The sequence below is a fragment of the Aulonocara stuartgranti genome (genome assembly GCF_965226115.1).
Source record: "Aulonocara stuartgranti genome assembly, chromosome: 14".
In the NCBI taxonomy this organism is placed as follows: Eukaryota; Metazoa; Chordata; class Actinopteri; order Cichliformes; family Cichlidae; genus Aulonocara; species Aulonocara stuartgranti.
The window spans coordinates 16,762,034-16,777,244 of record NC_138950.1 but is presented as its reverse complement, the minus strand read 5'-3'; the positions used below and the strand labels follow the sequence as shown (position 1 = coordinate 16,777,244).

Below are 15,211 nucleotides of genomic sequence, written 5' to 3'. Positions count from 1 at the left end.
TTACCCTTATTGACGCTACAGTGTGGTAGACTACACCACAAGGTCTAAATTCTTAAAGCCTGCATGAGTTGGGGTAACAGATACGATCAATATGCCTGTTCTCATCACTCTATCAAACAAGGCTGCTTTTCTTTTGGAGACTAAACTCTGTTAGAATCCACAGTTCCAGTACTTTATCACGTAATGAGAAGATTGTGAATGAGGCCCCAAACTGGGGTTTTCTTTATCTGATTACATGTTGTATTGACATTTAGCTTCTACAAAGAGAATAAAGTCAGTTTCTCGTTTAAAGGGAATAAAAATTTAAAAGAGAACATTTTGCACACGTTTGCCATGGTAGATGCATATTTTAAGGCTGTATTCACAACAATGGCATCTGGATCTGAACAAATGTTTGACCTCGCTACATCACTACCCTTGAAAACAGAAACACCGGAAAGCAAATTATACATCCACAGAATTCAAAATATAAACATAACACAAATGAAGTAATTGTCATATCATGACCAAATTAGGGATTTGAATATTAACAGAGCCACAAGTCTTTTGACTGCACAGAAAATATGCACAGATGTACTAATTTACTTGCAGGCAAATTACAGAAAATTCCATATATGTAATGAGACTAGTAGACTGTGATGTTTGCAGATGAAAGTGGGATCTGTTGTAAGAGCAGGGAGCAGATAGGAGTCTGGAGAGGTGGAGGTATGCACTGGAGAGAAGACCAAAAAAAGTGAGTAGAAGCAAGAAGGAATATATTTTGTGTGTGTGAATGAGAGGGAGGCAGGAGAAAAGGTGAAGGTGCAAGGAGCAGATGTAGTGAAGGTGGCATTTAAATCCCATCCAAATCAACATATGGGCACAAGAGAAGAGAAAAAGCGAGTGCAAGGAGGGTGGAGTGGGTGGAGATGAGTATAAGGAGTGATTTGTGACAGAAGGTTAGCAGCAAGAGTGAAAGGGGAGGTTTATGTAAAGGTTTTTTATTGGGAATGGCCAGAATGGATGAGAAATAAGTACATCAGAGGAACAGCTCAGATCAGCTCTCAGGAGGGACAGTGGATATACTGAAAAACGGATGGAGCAGCTAGCTGGAAGAAAGGTCCGCAAAGATTCGTGCGTGTAGTAAAGGAGGACATCACTACAAACATGACAAAGGAGGATGGTGTGACAGAGGAGGATGCTAGGCTTTAGGTGAGGTGGAGGCAGATGATCCGCTGTGGTGACCGTTAAATGTCAGAAGGAGATGGAGGACTACACCGGATTTGCAGTGTATGCTTGATTTCAGTTCACTTCCTGCGTGTTAAAATTAGCTGTTTGTTTTTATACTTCCTCATCCCCTAAGAGAACTGCGTCGTTTGGCTTGAGTAACCTTTGACCTTTTACATTACCAGGTACAGTTTTTTTCTCTTTTCCTCATGAAAACTATCTTCCATTTACTTCCAGAGAAATAAACATGGCATGAAACTGTCATTTACCTCTAGCTGGTTCCAGCACTCCAGGTAATGTCTTTTACATACAGTCTGTGATCCAGACCCATAGCGGAGAATGTCCTGAGCGGCGGGCGCCCCCTGCTGGTCGCTGTGGCTCCCTACAGGCTTCAGAGGAAAGGAGACGTGTCTCATTTCAGAGCAGCTTGGACGGACTGATGGAAGCACACAGCACCGGTGGAAACGTGGGAGAGAAAGCAGACGTGGAGATGGCAGGATCTCCGTTTGAACCTTACATCGAGTCCCTGCGGCAGCAGCTGGAAGAGCAGGACCCGGTCTTCCTGATCGGAGTTATCGTCGCTTTGGCGGTGGTTGTTATCACCTGTGGTAAGAAGTCATCTTAGCAGCTTAGCAGGCTAGGCCGAGCGTGTAGCTTAGCCCCGTTAGCCGCAAACAGCGGGTCTGTGATAAACCTGATATGTGAGCAGGGCTTTTTAACATTGAAATACAATAACATGCGCTGTTTTAATAAATTAATATATGTTTTAAATACTTTAGCTTAAGTAGCAAGCTAAGAAGCTAACAACGGCTGTCGGTTTCACGGGAAGTCATTCAAACTTAGAGCTACCACACATTTTTGGCTAACGGACGGCAAGTGCCTTTGATACGTTGAGAATCAGTCACTGAATGTGTGTCCTTTGGTTTGTGTTTGCAGTCTTTCTGAAGTACTTCCTCACCAGTAAGACTGTGCGCACCTCCGTGCTCCTGGTGGGGCTGTGTGACTCGGGGAAAACCCTGCTCTTCAGCCGGGTGAGTTAAGGCTGAGACAGACCCCGGAAGCCCGGTGGGGGGGGCAGCTAATGTATGTTTGTTTGTTTGTTTGTTTGCTTATTTCTTTTTGTGCTTTTCATGTGTTGGCAGCTGCTGTCTGGAAAGTTCAAGCGGACACAGACCTCCATCACTGACAGCAGTGCTCCATACAAAGCCAAAAATGACAGGGTGAGTTGAGGACCGTTGGTGGACAGAAGTAACTCGTGTGAGGGTGGGATTCACACCGCTGTTTTTCTCCACTCCGTCTGCAGGGCAGCACCTGGACTCTCATAGACCTGCCAGGCCACGACAGCCTCCGTCCTCAGTACCTGGAGAAGTTCAAGTCCGCGGCCAGGTGAGAGCAGGACGATCTGTGAGGTGATGCATGTGTGAACCGCTGACAGGTGAATGGAATAACGCTGACTGCTTCCACAGAATGAAATGTTCTGACCATAGACTGTATAGAAAGGATGGTGAAGCCATTTTTACCCTTACATGTTTTGCATCATCAAACACACTTTAATGTTAGAAATAACCTGAGTACATACACAGTGCAGTATTAACATCATGACTTAATTGATTAGGGGGGAAAAGCTATCCAAACCTACCTGCCCGTGTGAAAAAAGTAATTGTCCCCTTGTTTCCATCCTTATCACATCTGTCTTATCATCACCCTGTCCTCTTTTTCAGAGCGATTGTGTTTGTAGTGGACAGCGCGATCTTCCAGAAGGAAGTGAGAGACGTGGCCGAGTTCTTGTACGTGTTATTGACGGACGCCGTGATCACCAGAAACGCCCCGGCTCTCGTGGTGGCGTGCAACAAACAAGGTACAGCAACCCTCAGAAAGTTTTTAGAGAGCTGGGGGAAACTTTTTTTTTCTTCATGTTTAAATAGAAGGATTCATAGTTTTCTGTCACATAAGGTAATTGCAGTTCACTGAGTGTACAGTCACATTCCGAGACAGGAATGTCCTAATATCTGAGCCTTCACTGCTTACTCTGAGTACATCCAGGTTATTCACTGGTGTCTTTATCTTGTAGACATCACCATGGCAAAATCTGCTAAACTGATTCAGCAGCAGCTGGAAAAGGAGCTGTAAGTAACGCTGTTTTGTTGTCTTCTTATACAATAAATATTTTTGGGAGCATTGCAACAATAAAACTTTATTGTCCATTGCAAAGCAGTGGAACTTTTTCTTGGCTCTCAGTGTAAATAAATAAAACCACAAAAAATAATGAATGCTACATAGCAGGATTCAAAGATTGTTGCAGATATGACATTTTGTTTTTGTTTTTCACTTTGTTCTTTTTCAGTTTTTGTGTTGTAATTATGCCAATTTATTAATATTTCCACTCATAAGCCAGTGACTGATCCTGTATTTATTATGAACCTGTTACGGCAGACTGTTGGACGTGTGTGTTTAATATGGACTGTGATGTGTTACTGCAGCCTACCCCAGGTATCATAGGGTAAGAGGCGGGATACACCCTGGACAGGTCGCCAGGCCTAACACAGAGGGGCAAACAGCCATTCACACTCACATTCGCGTCTATGGCCAATTTGGACTCATCGGTTAACCTAACCCCACTAACTGCATGTCTTTGGACTGTGGAAGGAAGGCAGAGCACCCAGAGAGGACCAACACAGACACGGGGAGAACATGCAAACTCCACACCATAAATAGCACAGTTGCCTCACAGCTGGCTTCCTCCCACAGTCCAGAGAATAATATATGTTTACATTGTTTAATGTAGTCTTCATTGTGCATATTATTCTAAATATGACCTCTAAAACAATAGATGTATTTCAACAATCAATGTTGTTCTGCTAAATTTATCAGTACGTGGATCTTAGCCTTACACCAAATCCAAGATGGGAGTTTGGCAGTTTGGCTTAGGCTAAAATCAGGGCCACTTAGTACAACCCAGATTATTTATTTATTTATTGCCTTAAATGTTTCCCCTAGATTATTTTATGTATTATATATTTTCATAATGTAAAAAATATTGACTAGAAATCTGGGCGCCTATTGATTCAGTCAAGTTGGATTTTTAAAGAACTAGTTCTTTAGTTTCTCTAGAGACATAAATACATTTTAAACATTTTAAAGAGGAACCCCCAACAAGGCAAGGATCCCCTAACAGAAAGATATTGATGACTGTGAGGAGGAAGGACTTCCGTTTAAGAGAACTAGACTCGGGGACGAGCAGCCATCAGCTACGACTGGTTGGTAAGAGAAAAGATCAGAATGCAACAAAATGAAAACTACAGAAGAGAAAAGGCAAAAAGTTAATTAGCTAAAATAATGTGGTGTCTTAGAGGCCAGTCAAGAGACAATAGAAGTGGGAGTCATCACCTGTAAGGACAAAGACTGTATAAGGCCACATCAGAGACATAGTACCGGTACTGGGTTTTAATGTCTGCCACTTAAATCTTGAATCTAAAATAAACCCTGCAGGTCTGCTGAGCAGTAAACGATTCTTCTTTAACGATGTCTCATTGTCTTGCAGGAATACCTTGAGAGTGACTCGCTCGGCAGCACTGAGCTCTCAGGACGGCTCCGTAGGCGGCAGCATGTACCTGGGCAAAAAAGGCAAAGACTTTGAGTTCAGCCAGCTGCCCATGAAGGTGGAGTTTGTGGAGTGCAGCGCCCGCGGGAGCAAGGGTGAAGACGGGGGGGATGCAGACATGGAGTTGCTGGAGAAGGCCCTGGCCAAACTGTAAACATCATCTGCTCAGTGCACATTGCCCTAAAGGCACAAACCTCCAAAATGTGAGACCACGCCAACATCGCCTGCACCTCTCAGTAATCAGAGGGGTGAAACGCCTCACGCCTGTTAACTTTATTTAAACCTGTTCTTGCAAGACATGAAAGGATTTTAACAGTGGAAGACATCCAGGCAGATTTAGTAGGCTATTAGTAAGTGATTGTGGAAACGATCTCTACAGTGCTGTGAAGTGATCCTGCTTACTCAGTGAAACTTCCACTTTAAAAAGCTTCCATTTGATTGATTTGTGACGTGCAGCTTAAAAACTTTTTGTTAGACTAGAAGAAATATTGTCAAAGATTTTACCACCAGTGGATTTTTCTTAAGCCTTTCTCGTGCCGTCTGAGCTGTAAGCTGCCTTGTTAAATCAGACGGGCGTGAATTTGCTCAGTCTCGTGCCTTTTCATGTGTCGTTGTTGTGTTTTTCTTGTTTGTGGAAGAATGATGCTCCCTTCTTTGAAAGTGCTGCATGAATGCAGAACATTTCCAATGAATGTACTTTAATGTTTTGTTGGCGTTAAGAGAGCAGAATGCTGTTTGTAGTTCTCGGGTTTGGTTTGGAAACAAAAACCACAGTTTTTGATGCTTGATGCTGATGTGTGTGGTGTGTCAGTGAAATGCAGTCCAGGAAGAGGGAGCAGTCGTCTTCTTCTTTAGTGTCGCCATGCAATACATCCCCAGCATCCTACTCCTGTCACACCAACCATGTCTTAACCTCTTGAAGTCTTCCACCTGTTCTTGTTATTCCCACAGTCTCCAAATTATCTTGCCTGCACGCTCTTCTTCACGTCTCCTGTGTAGTTTCAGTTTCATTAACCAGGTATTTGAACACATCTGCTCCTTGTGGCTTCACTCAGGAACTGGACAGAGTGATGAGATCCCTGACGGTTAAACCTTGATCCAGCGTTTCCTTCTGTTTTTTGCTTTTTGTTTTTTTTGGAGTTGTGTATCCCAGAGTCAGCCTGTGGCAATTCATAAGCAGCAAACAGGACTTAATCATTAACATGTATTCCAGAAAATCCCAGTTCTTCTTTCACATGGGATGTGCTTTTATTTTTTATGCTTTTTTTCATGTGGCAGCAATTCAAATGCATGTGTGGCTGTCTGCAATCATTTTTTTGTTCTGATGTCTGTGGGGCCAGCTTTCATTTACTGTGCTTTGATTTCTGTTGGCCACCTGGTTTGGATTGGGGTGGCTTCATTAAAAACTCTGTTAAACATGAAATGCAGATTTCTTCTGTCAGATGTGGCACAATTACAATCCAGAAAAATGAAGAACTTGTTTATAAAAGCATAACAAATCTATTCAGAGACAGAACGTGTATTTAAAAGAGATACTTTTATAGGGCCACACACACAAAAAACCTCATAAATAAGCTTGCAGTAAACGAGACTCCAAAATAACTAACCTCTGGTTTATTACATTGTGGACTCTCATGCAGATTTTTTTGATGTTTGCTGCTCTATAGATTAATACTGGTTGGGCTTATTTTTTTTCAAAATGTTAACAGATTTTAAGAAGGAAAACCAAAAACATAACTCTGTCTCAATCAACAAACAGATGAGGAAAAAAGGTTTTCTAAAAGATGAACTGCTGTGAGGGAAAATAAAAAAGCTGTTTAGTGTCCAGTTAAGAGAGAGGGTAGACTGTCAGACTGGAGCTCTGATCTGCAACTATCACACTTGGTTCTCCTTTCAGCACAGTAGGACACAGCCAGTTCACCTTGTCCCCATGGCTGATGCTCAGTTTAGGCCCAGACTTATCCTCCGTCACCTCCTCTGCACTTCCTGCTGCTCCTGCTTCATCGCTCCCCTCAGCCTCGTCCTTCTGTGCATCAGTCTTTGTTTTCTCCTGGGACTGCTCCTTCCTCTTTGCTTTGCTCTTACCCTTCCTTCGATGGGGTGCTGTCTTTTGAATTTTCCCCTCTGGAGCCACCACTGGGTGCTTGCTGAGGTCCCATAATGCAACCTGGCTGTCATTTCCACCAGTGATGAGCCAGTATGGATGGGAGAGGAAGTTAACAAAGTGGGCTTGCGAGGCTCCCTGGCTGTGGGCTTTAAACGCTCCGTGCTGCTCCAGTTTTGAGCCGCTCCCGATCCGCATCAGGTGTACCCGCCCGTCCTCTGCTGCGCACCCCAAAATATTTCCACAGCTCGAGACAGAAACGCAGTGGGCCAGCGGCGGGTTGAAGAGCTGACCAGGTCGCTGCTGCTGGTCGCCTTCCTCCTCTGCCACATCCTGAAGGTTGAGGGTCCACAGAGGGCGGGTCTTCTGCAGACCCCACAGCATCACCTGAGAGACCAACAAAGCTAATGTCAGGAAAGAAATGTTAGTAACAGGAAATAAGTAGGTAAACGTTTTCTCACCTGCATGTCGAGTCCGGCAGACACCAGGTTATTGGGCCTGTGAGGCCGAAAAGCAACAGAGGAGCAGATGTTGGTGTGTCTGCGCAGAGTCCTGCAAACTTTTCCTCCAGGAACCTCCAACACCCGCACAGCCCCGGAGTCATCCGCCACAGCCAGGGCCGAACTGGTCTCATTCAGTGCTAAAGCGTTGATCTCCTCCTCCCCTGCAGCCTGATACTCCTCTACGGGACCCTTCAGGCTCCTTGGGTCAAGCACACTAACTGCATCTCCATGTGCTACAAACAGCTGGTTTGGAGCTGAAGGTGAGAACACAACGCTTGTGCTGTCTTCTTCACCAGAAAGAGTGATGCGGCCTACGATGGTGCCCTCCTGGCTCCACACTGTGACCTCTCCACCCTCAGAGCCTGAAGCAATGAGAGTTTCAGGGCCCATAGACACCCCTACACAGAGAATGGAAGTGGAGTGGCCCTCAGACCACTGCCTGGCCATGCTGACCCTGTAAAATGTAGGTTAATGAGAAGAATTAGACATATTTCTAGATGTACACCAAGCCTACTTTTACTTAACAACACAGTGCCAGGTAGGTTTGGATCATGAAATTATTATGTAAAAACTGCATCTTGTATTTACTCAGATTATTTTTGTCTAATAGGAATATTTGTTTGGGGACATGAAACCTGTACGTGTGACAAATACGCAAAAGAAAAGAAGTCCAAAAACACTGAATTTAAATGCGCTCAGGAGCGGTTTTCCAAATACTTAAATTGTATTTCACTCGCATATAAAGGATGAGCCTGTAGATTGGATTATTACTTCATACAAACCACAATAATGAAAGAAGTTGCTACAAACAGAAAATCAAGTCCAACTGTGCTAACCTGCTAGCTCAGCCGCTAATTTTTAACCTGTCCAGCTGACGCTTTGACGGCGGTAACAAACACGTTGACCTGAATTTACCGATTACAGTTGATTTATAACGTGACTTCACCGAGAACAGAGAAATTACACTACCTTCTAGAGACGTTTAAAACTTCAGCAGGTTGCCATGTGAGGCTGAGTCGCCTGTTGATGTCGTCACGTACACGTTTTAAGATTTAGCCCTGTGTTTAGCTTGTCAGGCGGCATCAGCGAGGATTTTTTTCTTTCTTATATTAAACTTATCTGCGTTAATATTTATTATTTATTTATCATATTTATTACATCAAGCATTTAAATAATATATTCAAATAATTAATTTTCTTTTCCATTTCTGCAAAATTGGAGCAAAGTACTGCCTGCGAAGTGAGTTTCAGGGTAAAAAGCTGATGTTCTGTCTGCGTTAAATGGGGTTTATTAGTTTATTAGAGGCTACAAAGCCACTTATATATATATATATATATATATATATATATATATATATATATATATGTATGTGTGTGTGTGTGTGTGTGTGTGTGTGTGTGTGTGTGTATACATGTGTGTATATATACATGTGTGTATATATACATGTATGTATATGTATATATATATATATATCGATGATCGATAGTCATCTCCATGCACAGAATGTCAAAGCTTTCTTGAACAGATGTGCAAGCCGGCAGAGCTAATGCTTTACACAGAAAGTAGTAACACATAGCCTATTACATATTCTGCGTGACATGAAAAAGGAAAGCAGAGAAGAGGCAGTTCATCAGGTCATTGTTCAGCGTGCCCCCACTCCCCTCCCCGCCTGGCCTTCATTGGCTGTTCTTCGCTGATTCATCCAAAGCTGTAGATCTGATGAGTGTGGGCCATTTCTGGGTCAGTGAGCACCATGTTGCACTGAATAGGAAACAGAGAGGGGAGGCCGGAGCTTTCAGACCCTCACACACACACATTACATTGTCAGCCCTTCATTCAAGTACTGAGACATGCTGTACACCCTGACAAAGCTGCAGGAGCACAGAGCACTGTAAATGTAAGTACTGTGCAACATTTACCTTTTTTGATCATAAACTGTGCATTAGTGAGCTGCATCCTCACAGTGCTGTTACAGTGGGAAGGCTGAATTAGGAGGCAGAAATGTGCTGATGAAATGTGATGCTGACCTTGTTGTCAGGTTGTTTCACAGTTGAAGGTTTGGTCACACACAGTCTATTTGTCAGTTAAACACGACCTCCCCAGTTGTGTAACACAGTGGACCGCTATTCTAGTCACTCTTTAAATATATTTTTGTAATATTGCGATATCTTCGGTGTAAAGTAAGCAACGTCTTTTTGAGGTGGAATAATATTTAGCACATCGTGCTTGAATGAGACTGTATTTTTCTCCATAACTATCAAAAACTCTGAACATAAACATTCTGATGGTGCAGTCATGGTCGAGGTGGCAAACAGAATTCACATTAGTGACAAATGAATTACCTTCTGCTACCATTGGACTTTTTCCAGCAATTATTTCAGAAGATAAGCTGCTCCTGGCAGATTCTGATGCAGCAGCTACTGAATTGAGTTGATTTAGATGGGCCAGAAAAGAATCTTACTTTGAAAATATTCATTTATATGCATTTAAATACTGGTAACTTACCTCTCAAGTGAACTGTATACCTGTGTTTGCTTTTCTTTAGTGTTTTTGTCCTTTATAGGCTTCAACCATATCTTTATTTATCGTCCTGTCCATTTGTTGTTGAGCACCTTCAGACAGAGCTACTGGAAACTGCATGCCTGCTTGTCCAGTAAAGCTGCTTCTAACTCTCCATTTCAGACGATTTGGCGGTGCATGAAAATATTCACACAGCAGAGAGAATGAGGTCGCCATATTTTCCAGCCAGATCTGTGCTTTTCCACAAGGAGCCGAACGGAGTGACGTACAGAGTCCCAGCTCTGCTCTACCTGCCCCGCTCCAGATCCTTTCTGGCTTTCTGTGAGGAGAGGCTCAGCCCGTCCGACTCTCAGGCTCACCTGCTGGTCGTGAGGAAAGGCACTTTCTACAGGAGCTATGTGGAAGTCAGTGATACTCAATGCTCACTGGCTCAGGGCTGTACAATTAAAACTTGTGCACATATAAATACTGGAGCTTAAGTACATTTTTACAATCAGAAGTTTGATAACAAGTACTTCTTCTAAAATCTATAGCCTGACATAGGCAGAAAAGTAAACAAATGTAGGAAGAAAAGGTCAATATTTTAACAGGTTATAATAAGAAAAATAGTGACTTTACAAAGTAACAGTGAGTTAGGAAAATTTTGATAGTCTTGTTTTAGATTCAACGAATTAAATCAGACTGTAAAGCAAGTTTTATGGCACCTATAATGATTTAATATCATTCAGTGCAAATATAAGTGGTACAATAAAAAATAAATATACTGAAGATTTTATTCAAGTATTTTAACCAAGTGTGGCTGATAAAGTACAAAAATAAAAAACAATAACAGACTTTAAATGTAATTTTCAGATTCTATAATCCTCTAAATATAAGATAAGATAAGATAAGATAAGATAAGATAGAACTTTATTAATCCCTCGGGTGGGTTCCTCTGGGAAATTCGACTTCCAAAAAAAAAGCACAGCAACGACCGAAGTTACAGTTACAGAATTGTTATATATATATATATATATATATATATATATATATATATATATATATATATATATATATACACACACACACACACACACACACACACACACATATATAAATACAGAGACAAATATAAATAAAATATACAAAGGGGATAAATAGAATAAATAGGAATAAAAAATAAAAATACAAGTGAATTGCACATTTCAAGTGAGGTCTATTGCACTGTTGACTATTTACAAAAAGTATTGCACAAGGTATTGTACAGTGAGGTGCAGAGGCACTACAGCTTAGTTGTTCCCCCCTCCTTTGTCCTCCTGTTCCCTCTCCCCTCCAGAGAGGAGTTAAACAGTTTGATGGCGTGTGGGACAAAGGAGTTTTTAAGTCTGTTAGTTCTTGTCTTGGGGAGAAGCAACCTGTCACTGAACAGACTCTTCTGGTTGTTAATGGCCGTGTGCAGAGGATGCCCAGCATTGTTCATAATGTCCATCAGTTTCTTTAGTGTGCTTTTCTCTGCCACTGTCACCAGAGTGTCCAGCTTCATGCCGACCACAGAGCTAGCCCTCCTGATCAGTTTCTCCAGCCTGGATGAGTCCCTCTTTGCTGTGCTGCTCCCCCAGCACACCACAGCATAGAAAAGTACTCCAGCAACCACTGACTGGTAAAACATCCTCAGGAGCTTCCTGCAGATGTTAAAAGACCTCAGCCTCCTGAGGAAGTACAGTCGGCTTTGGGCTTTTTTATACAGGTGCTCTGTGTTGCATGACCAGTCCAGTTTATTGTCCACCCACAGCCCGAGGTACTTGTACTTGTTGACCACCTCCACCTCCTCCCCCTCTATCTGAACCGGCAGTGGACCTTCTCTGGACCTCCCGAAGTCCACAACCAGTTCCTTAGTCTTTGAGGTGTTGAGTTGCAGGTGGTTTGTGTGACTCCATGCGACAAAGTTCCTCACCAGACTTCTGTACTCCTCTTCCTGATCATCCCAGATACACCCCATGATGGCCGTGTCATCTGCAAACTTCTGAATATGGCATAATTCAGAGTTGTAGCAGAAGTCAGAGGTGTACAGGGTGAAGAGAAGAGGGGACAGCACAGTTCCCTGTGGTGCTCCTGTGCTGCTGACCACTGTGTCAGACGTGATGTCCTTCAGCCTGACGTACTGTGGTCTGTCGGTGAGGTAGTCGGAGATCCAAGCCACCAGGCAGGGGTCCACCTCCATCCTGTTCAGTTTTTCCTGAAGCATACAGGGCCGGATGGTATTAAAGGCACTGGAAAAGTCAAGAAACAGGATCCTGACCGTGCCTTTTCCCCCATCCAGGTGTGAGTGGGCTCTGTGTAGGAGGTACAGGATGGCATCCTCCACTCCGACACCCGCCTTGTATGCAAACTGTAGTGGGTCCTGGGCATGCTGTACCTGTGGTCGGAGGAAGTTGAGGAAGAGCCGCTCTAGAGTCTTCATAAGATGTGACGTCAGTGCCACCGGTCGGAAGTCATTCAGCTCATTGGGCCGGTTCTTTTTGGGGACCGGGACGATGCAGGATGTCTTCCATAGGGCGGGCACTCTCCCCAGTCGCATATGAAGTTTGTAAAAAAAAATTAAATAATTAAAATCTTTTTTTTAACTCTTGTTTTGTAATTTGACTGAACAGGCATTTTAAGTAAAATCAAACAGACGTGAGAAGCATCATTTCTTGTGTCTCCTGTGATTCTTCTCAATCGTCGTTTGTCTGCAGTGGGAGGACATCCGTGTTCTGGGCACTGCTTTCCTGCCAGGCCACCGATCCATGAACCCGTGTCCGGTCTACGATGAGTTCACGGGCACTCTCTTTCTGTTCTTCATCGCTGTTCTGGGTCACACCTCAGAGTCCTATCAGCTGGTGACAGGGAAGAACGTGACCAGACTGTGCTACGTCTCCAGCACTGATGATGGCGACACCTGGAGTCCCGTCACCGACCTCACCAAGAAGGTCATAGGAGACACTATTAAAGGTGAGGCTCATTCGAAAAAGCATTGTGGTATTATTTATCTCCAGTTAAATTGGAAACAGTCTCTTTGTCTTCAACAAAAAGATCTAAGTAAGAGTCACAAGATGACAAAATCCACAGTCCCAATTCTGCTTCCTTCCTGGCAGAATGGGCCACCTTCGCTCTCGGCCCGGGCCACGGCATCCAGCTGAAGTCGGGCCGTTTGCTCATTCCTGCCTACGCCTACCACATCGAGTGCAAAGAGTGCTTCGGCCACCTCTGCCAGACCACTCCCCACTCATTCTGCTTTCACAGTGACACCCACGGGAGAACCTGGCGCTTTGGAGAGGCAGTCCCAGGACCAGAGACCGTGGAGTGTCAGATGGTGTCTGTGGACGAAGAGGATGGGACTAACGTGTTATACTGTAATGCTCGAAGCCCTCTCGGGTACAGAGTGCAGGCCCTCAGTCTGGATGATGGAGCCGTGTTTCAGGAGGGGCAGCTGGTGCAGCGGTTGGTGGAGCCTCGAAATGGTTGTCATGGGAGTATTATTGGATTTCCTGCCCCGTTAAATCTGTGTCAGAGTCTTAGCAACGATTTACAGCGACCTGTACGGCTCTCCAGACACTGGACATCCTGCACCACAGAGTCCAGTCTCTCCAAGTCGAGTACCAGCTCTGTAGCCTTTTCAGTGTCAGCAAACAGCTCCAGCACCACCAGCTCCATCCCACCTCCTCATGAAGCCCCTCCGGATTTCCTGACTCCTACGTGGGTAGTATATTCCCACCCAACATGGACGACTGCACGCAAAAACCTGGGCTTGTTCCTCAGCCTTTTCCCCCGTGATCCAGACAGCTGGCGTGGCCCCTGGGTGATCTATGATGGGCCGAGCGCATACTCTGACCTGGCCTACCTGGAGCTGTCACCCTCACCTGGAGCCCCACCTGCTGTGGCCTTCGCCTGCCTGTTTGAGTGTGGTACCAAAACAGCTTACGACGAAATCTGCTTCAGCATCTTCACCCTCTACGAGCTCATCGATAATCTGCCCCGGGACGTCTGGCTGGAAACAAACAACGAAGGACACAGAAAACAGCAGGGGGGGAGCTGTAGACATGATGCTCAAAGTGCAGCAGTTTCCCAACAGGTGACTCCTGTGAAGAAGAGGAGGAAGAAGAGCAAGCTGGCTGAGATGTGCTCTGTGTCTTAATGTAGATTTTAAACTTGTGATACAAGTCGTTTATTAACTGTTTCCTATATTATGCTTCACTTATTTGGACCTGTGCAGACTGAAATGTTCTCAGATTTCATAAAATTCAGATTTTGACACAAATATAGAGCTAACACTTCACTGAAGCACCTCAGGTCTGCAAAAGGAAGATAAAACTCTAAAGACATCGCTCAGTTTTCCCCATCCCTCCACCACTGTGGTCACAGCTGGCATGAGGTTTCTGGGTTTTGTCCCAACGTGGTGCTTTATGTGCATTATGATCAAACATCTCCATCTGTTCAAAGCACATTGTTCTTGTTCTTATTCAGATGCAGCTTTGCAAACCTAAGCTGTGCTGCCTTCTTTTTAGAAGCAAGAGACTTCTGGAAACCCTTCCAACCAAGCTGTATTGTACTTGTTCAGTCTTTTTCTAATTATGCTATTATGAACTTTAACATACCAACTGAGGCCTGTTGAGTCTGAGCAGTAGCTCAGCGTCTCAGGTCATAACTGTCACTTGGATAAAAAGTAAACATTCAAGTTCACAGAGGAAAAGAATTCAGGACTGAGCTGAAGTGTTGGACAGACACTGAGAAGGTGGAGCACTCGCTGAGCTTCTGTCCACCATATTTTCCATCACATCGTGCACACAAGTGACAAAATAGATTTTTCTGATGTGTCACGTTTTAATTTGAAGGCGTGCAATAAAAATCTTTCACTTCCTAAAGTATTGTGTTGTTTTTGTTGCAATCTTCCCAGAACCAGACATTTTCCTTTGCTGTCCGGTGGAAGTGGGTTGTTTGTTTTTCCAGTCAATGGAAAATTAATATGCAACCATTATCGTTCATTTGCCGTCAGTAAACTGAATATTTAAGAATGGCAGCTGTTGAAAAGCAGTATTTAATTTTCCATTTCATTGATTAATCCGTGAACAAACACAATCAGTCAAATGGGAGCCAGAGCTTTTAGATAGCAAACCCAGGAGCTAGAACATGCTATCAGGGTTGTTCCTGTGAATTAGTGTCAGATTATTCTTTGCAACAGTCCATTTTGTCCCACAGGTCTGTGTCCAATCTGTTCTTTTTCCTCTCCCAGTCAGTTAACGGGATAAAAGTCGACAGAAA

General features: G+C 43.8%; 3 protein-coding genes across 5 annotated transcripts; 2 read left to right on the top strand and 1 right to left on the bottom strand.

The window, feature by feature from the left end:
* The first annotated feature begins 1,215 nt into the window (after positions 1–1,215).
* srprb (SRP receptor subunit beta) lies at positions 1,216–6,230 on the top strand. Its single transcript, XM_082501742.1, is given in 9 exon segments — positions 1,216–1,269; positions 1,444–1,493; positions 1,495–1,814; positions 2,143–2,237; positions 2,349–2,426; positions 2,510–2,592; positions 2,928–3,064; positions 3,278–3,332; positions 4,748–6,230. Coding segments are annotated over 9 exon segments (1,071 nt in total). The 5' UTR covers positions 1,216–1,230; the 3' UTR covers positions 4,962–6,230.
* On the bottom strand, positions 5,930–8,442 carry wdr53 (WD repeat domain 53). Of its 2 annotated transcripts, none has more exons than XM_082501740.1 (3): positions 8,384–8,442; positions 7,373–7,868; positions 5,930–7,298 (listed from the first exon to the last, which is right to left on the bottom strand). In XM_082501740.1, exons 2-3 carry the CDS (start codon positions 7,859–7,861, stop codon positions 6,636–6,638), a joined length of 1,152 nt encoding a protein of 383 aa, XP_082357866.1. In that variant the 5' UTR covers positions 7,862–7,868; positions 8,384–8,442; the 3' UTR covers positions 5,930–6,635. The 2 variants fall into 2 exon arrangements, with proteins under 2 accessions (XP_082357866.1, XP_082357867.1); XM_082501741.1 differs by lacking the exon at positions 8,384–8,442 and adding an exon at positions 8,251–8,371.
* A 783-nt stretch (positions 8,443–9,225) lies between these two features.
* Positions 9,226–14,946, top strand: neu4 (sialidase 4). 2 transcript variants are annotated; one of them, XM_082501951.1, is made up of 4 exons: positions 9,226–9,311; positions 10,097–10,338; positions 12,649–12,904; positions 13,048–14,946. In XM_082501951.1, the coding sequence occupies exons 2-4, from the start codon at positions 10,138–10,140 to the stop codon at positions 14,085–14,087; spliced, it is 1,497 nt and encodes a 498-aa protein (XP_082358077.1). In that variant the 5' UTR covers positions 9,226–9,311; positions 10,097–10,137; the 3' UTR covers positions 14,088–14,946. The 2 variants fall into 2 exon arrangements, with proteins under 2 accessions (XP_082358077.1, XP_082358078.1); XM_082501952.1 differs by lacking the exons at positions 9,226–9,311; positions 10,097–10,338 and adding an exon at positions 11,239–12,496.
* Positions 14,947–15,211: the final 265 nt, after the last annotated feature.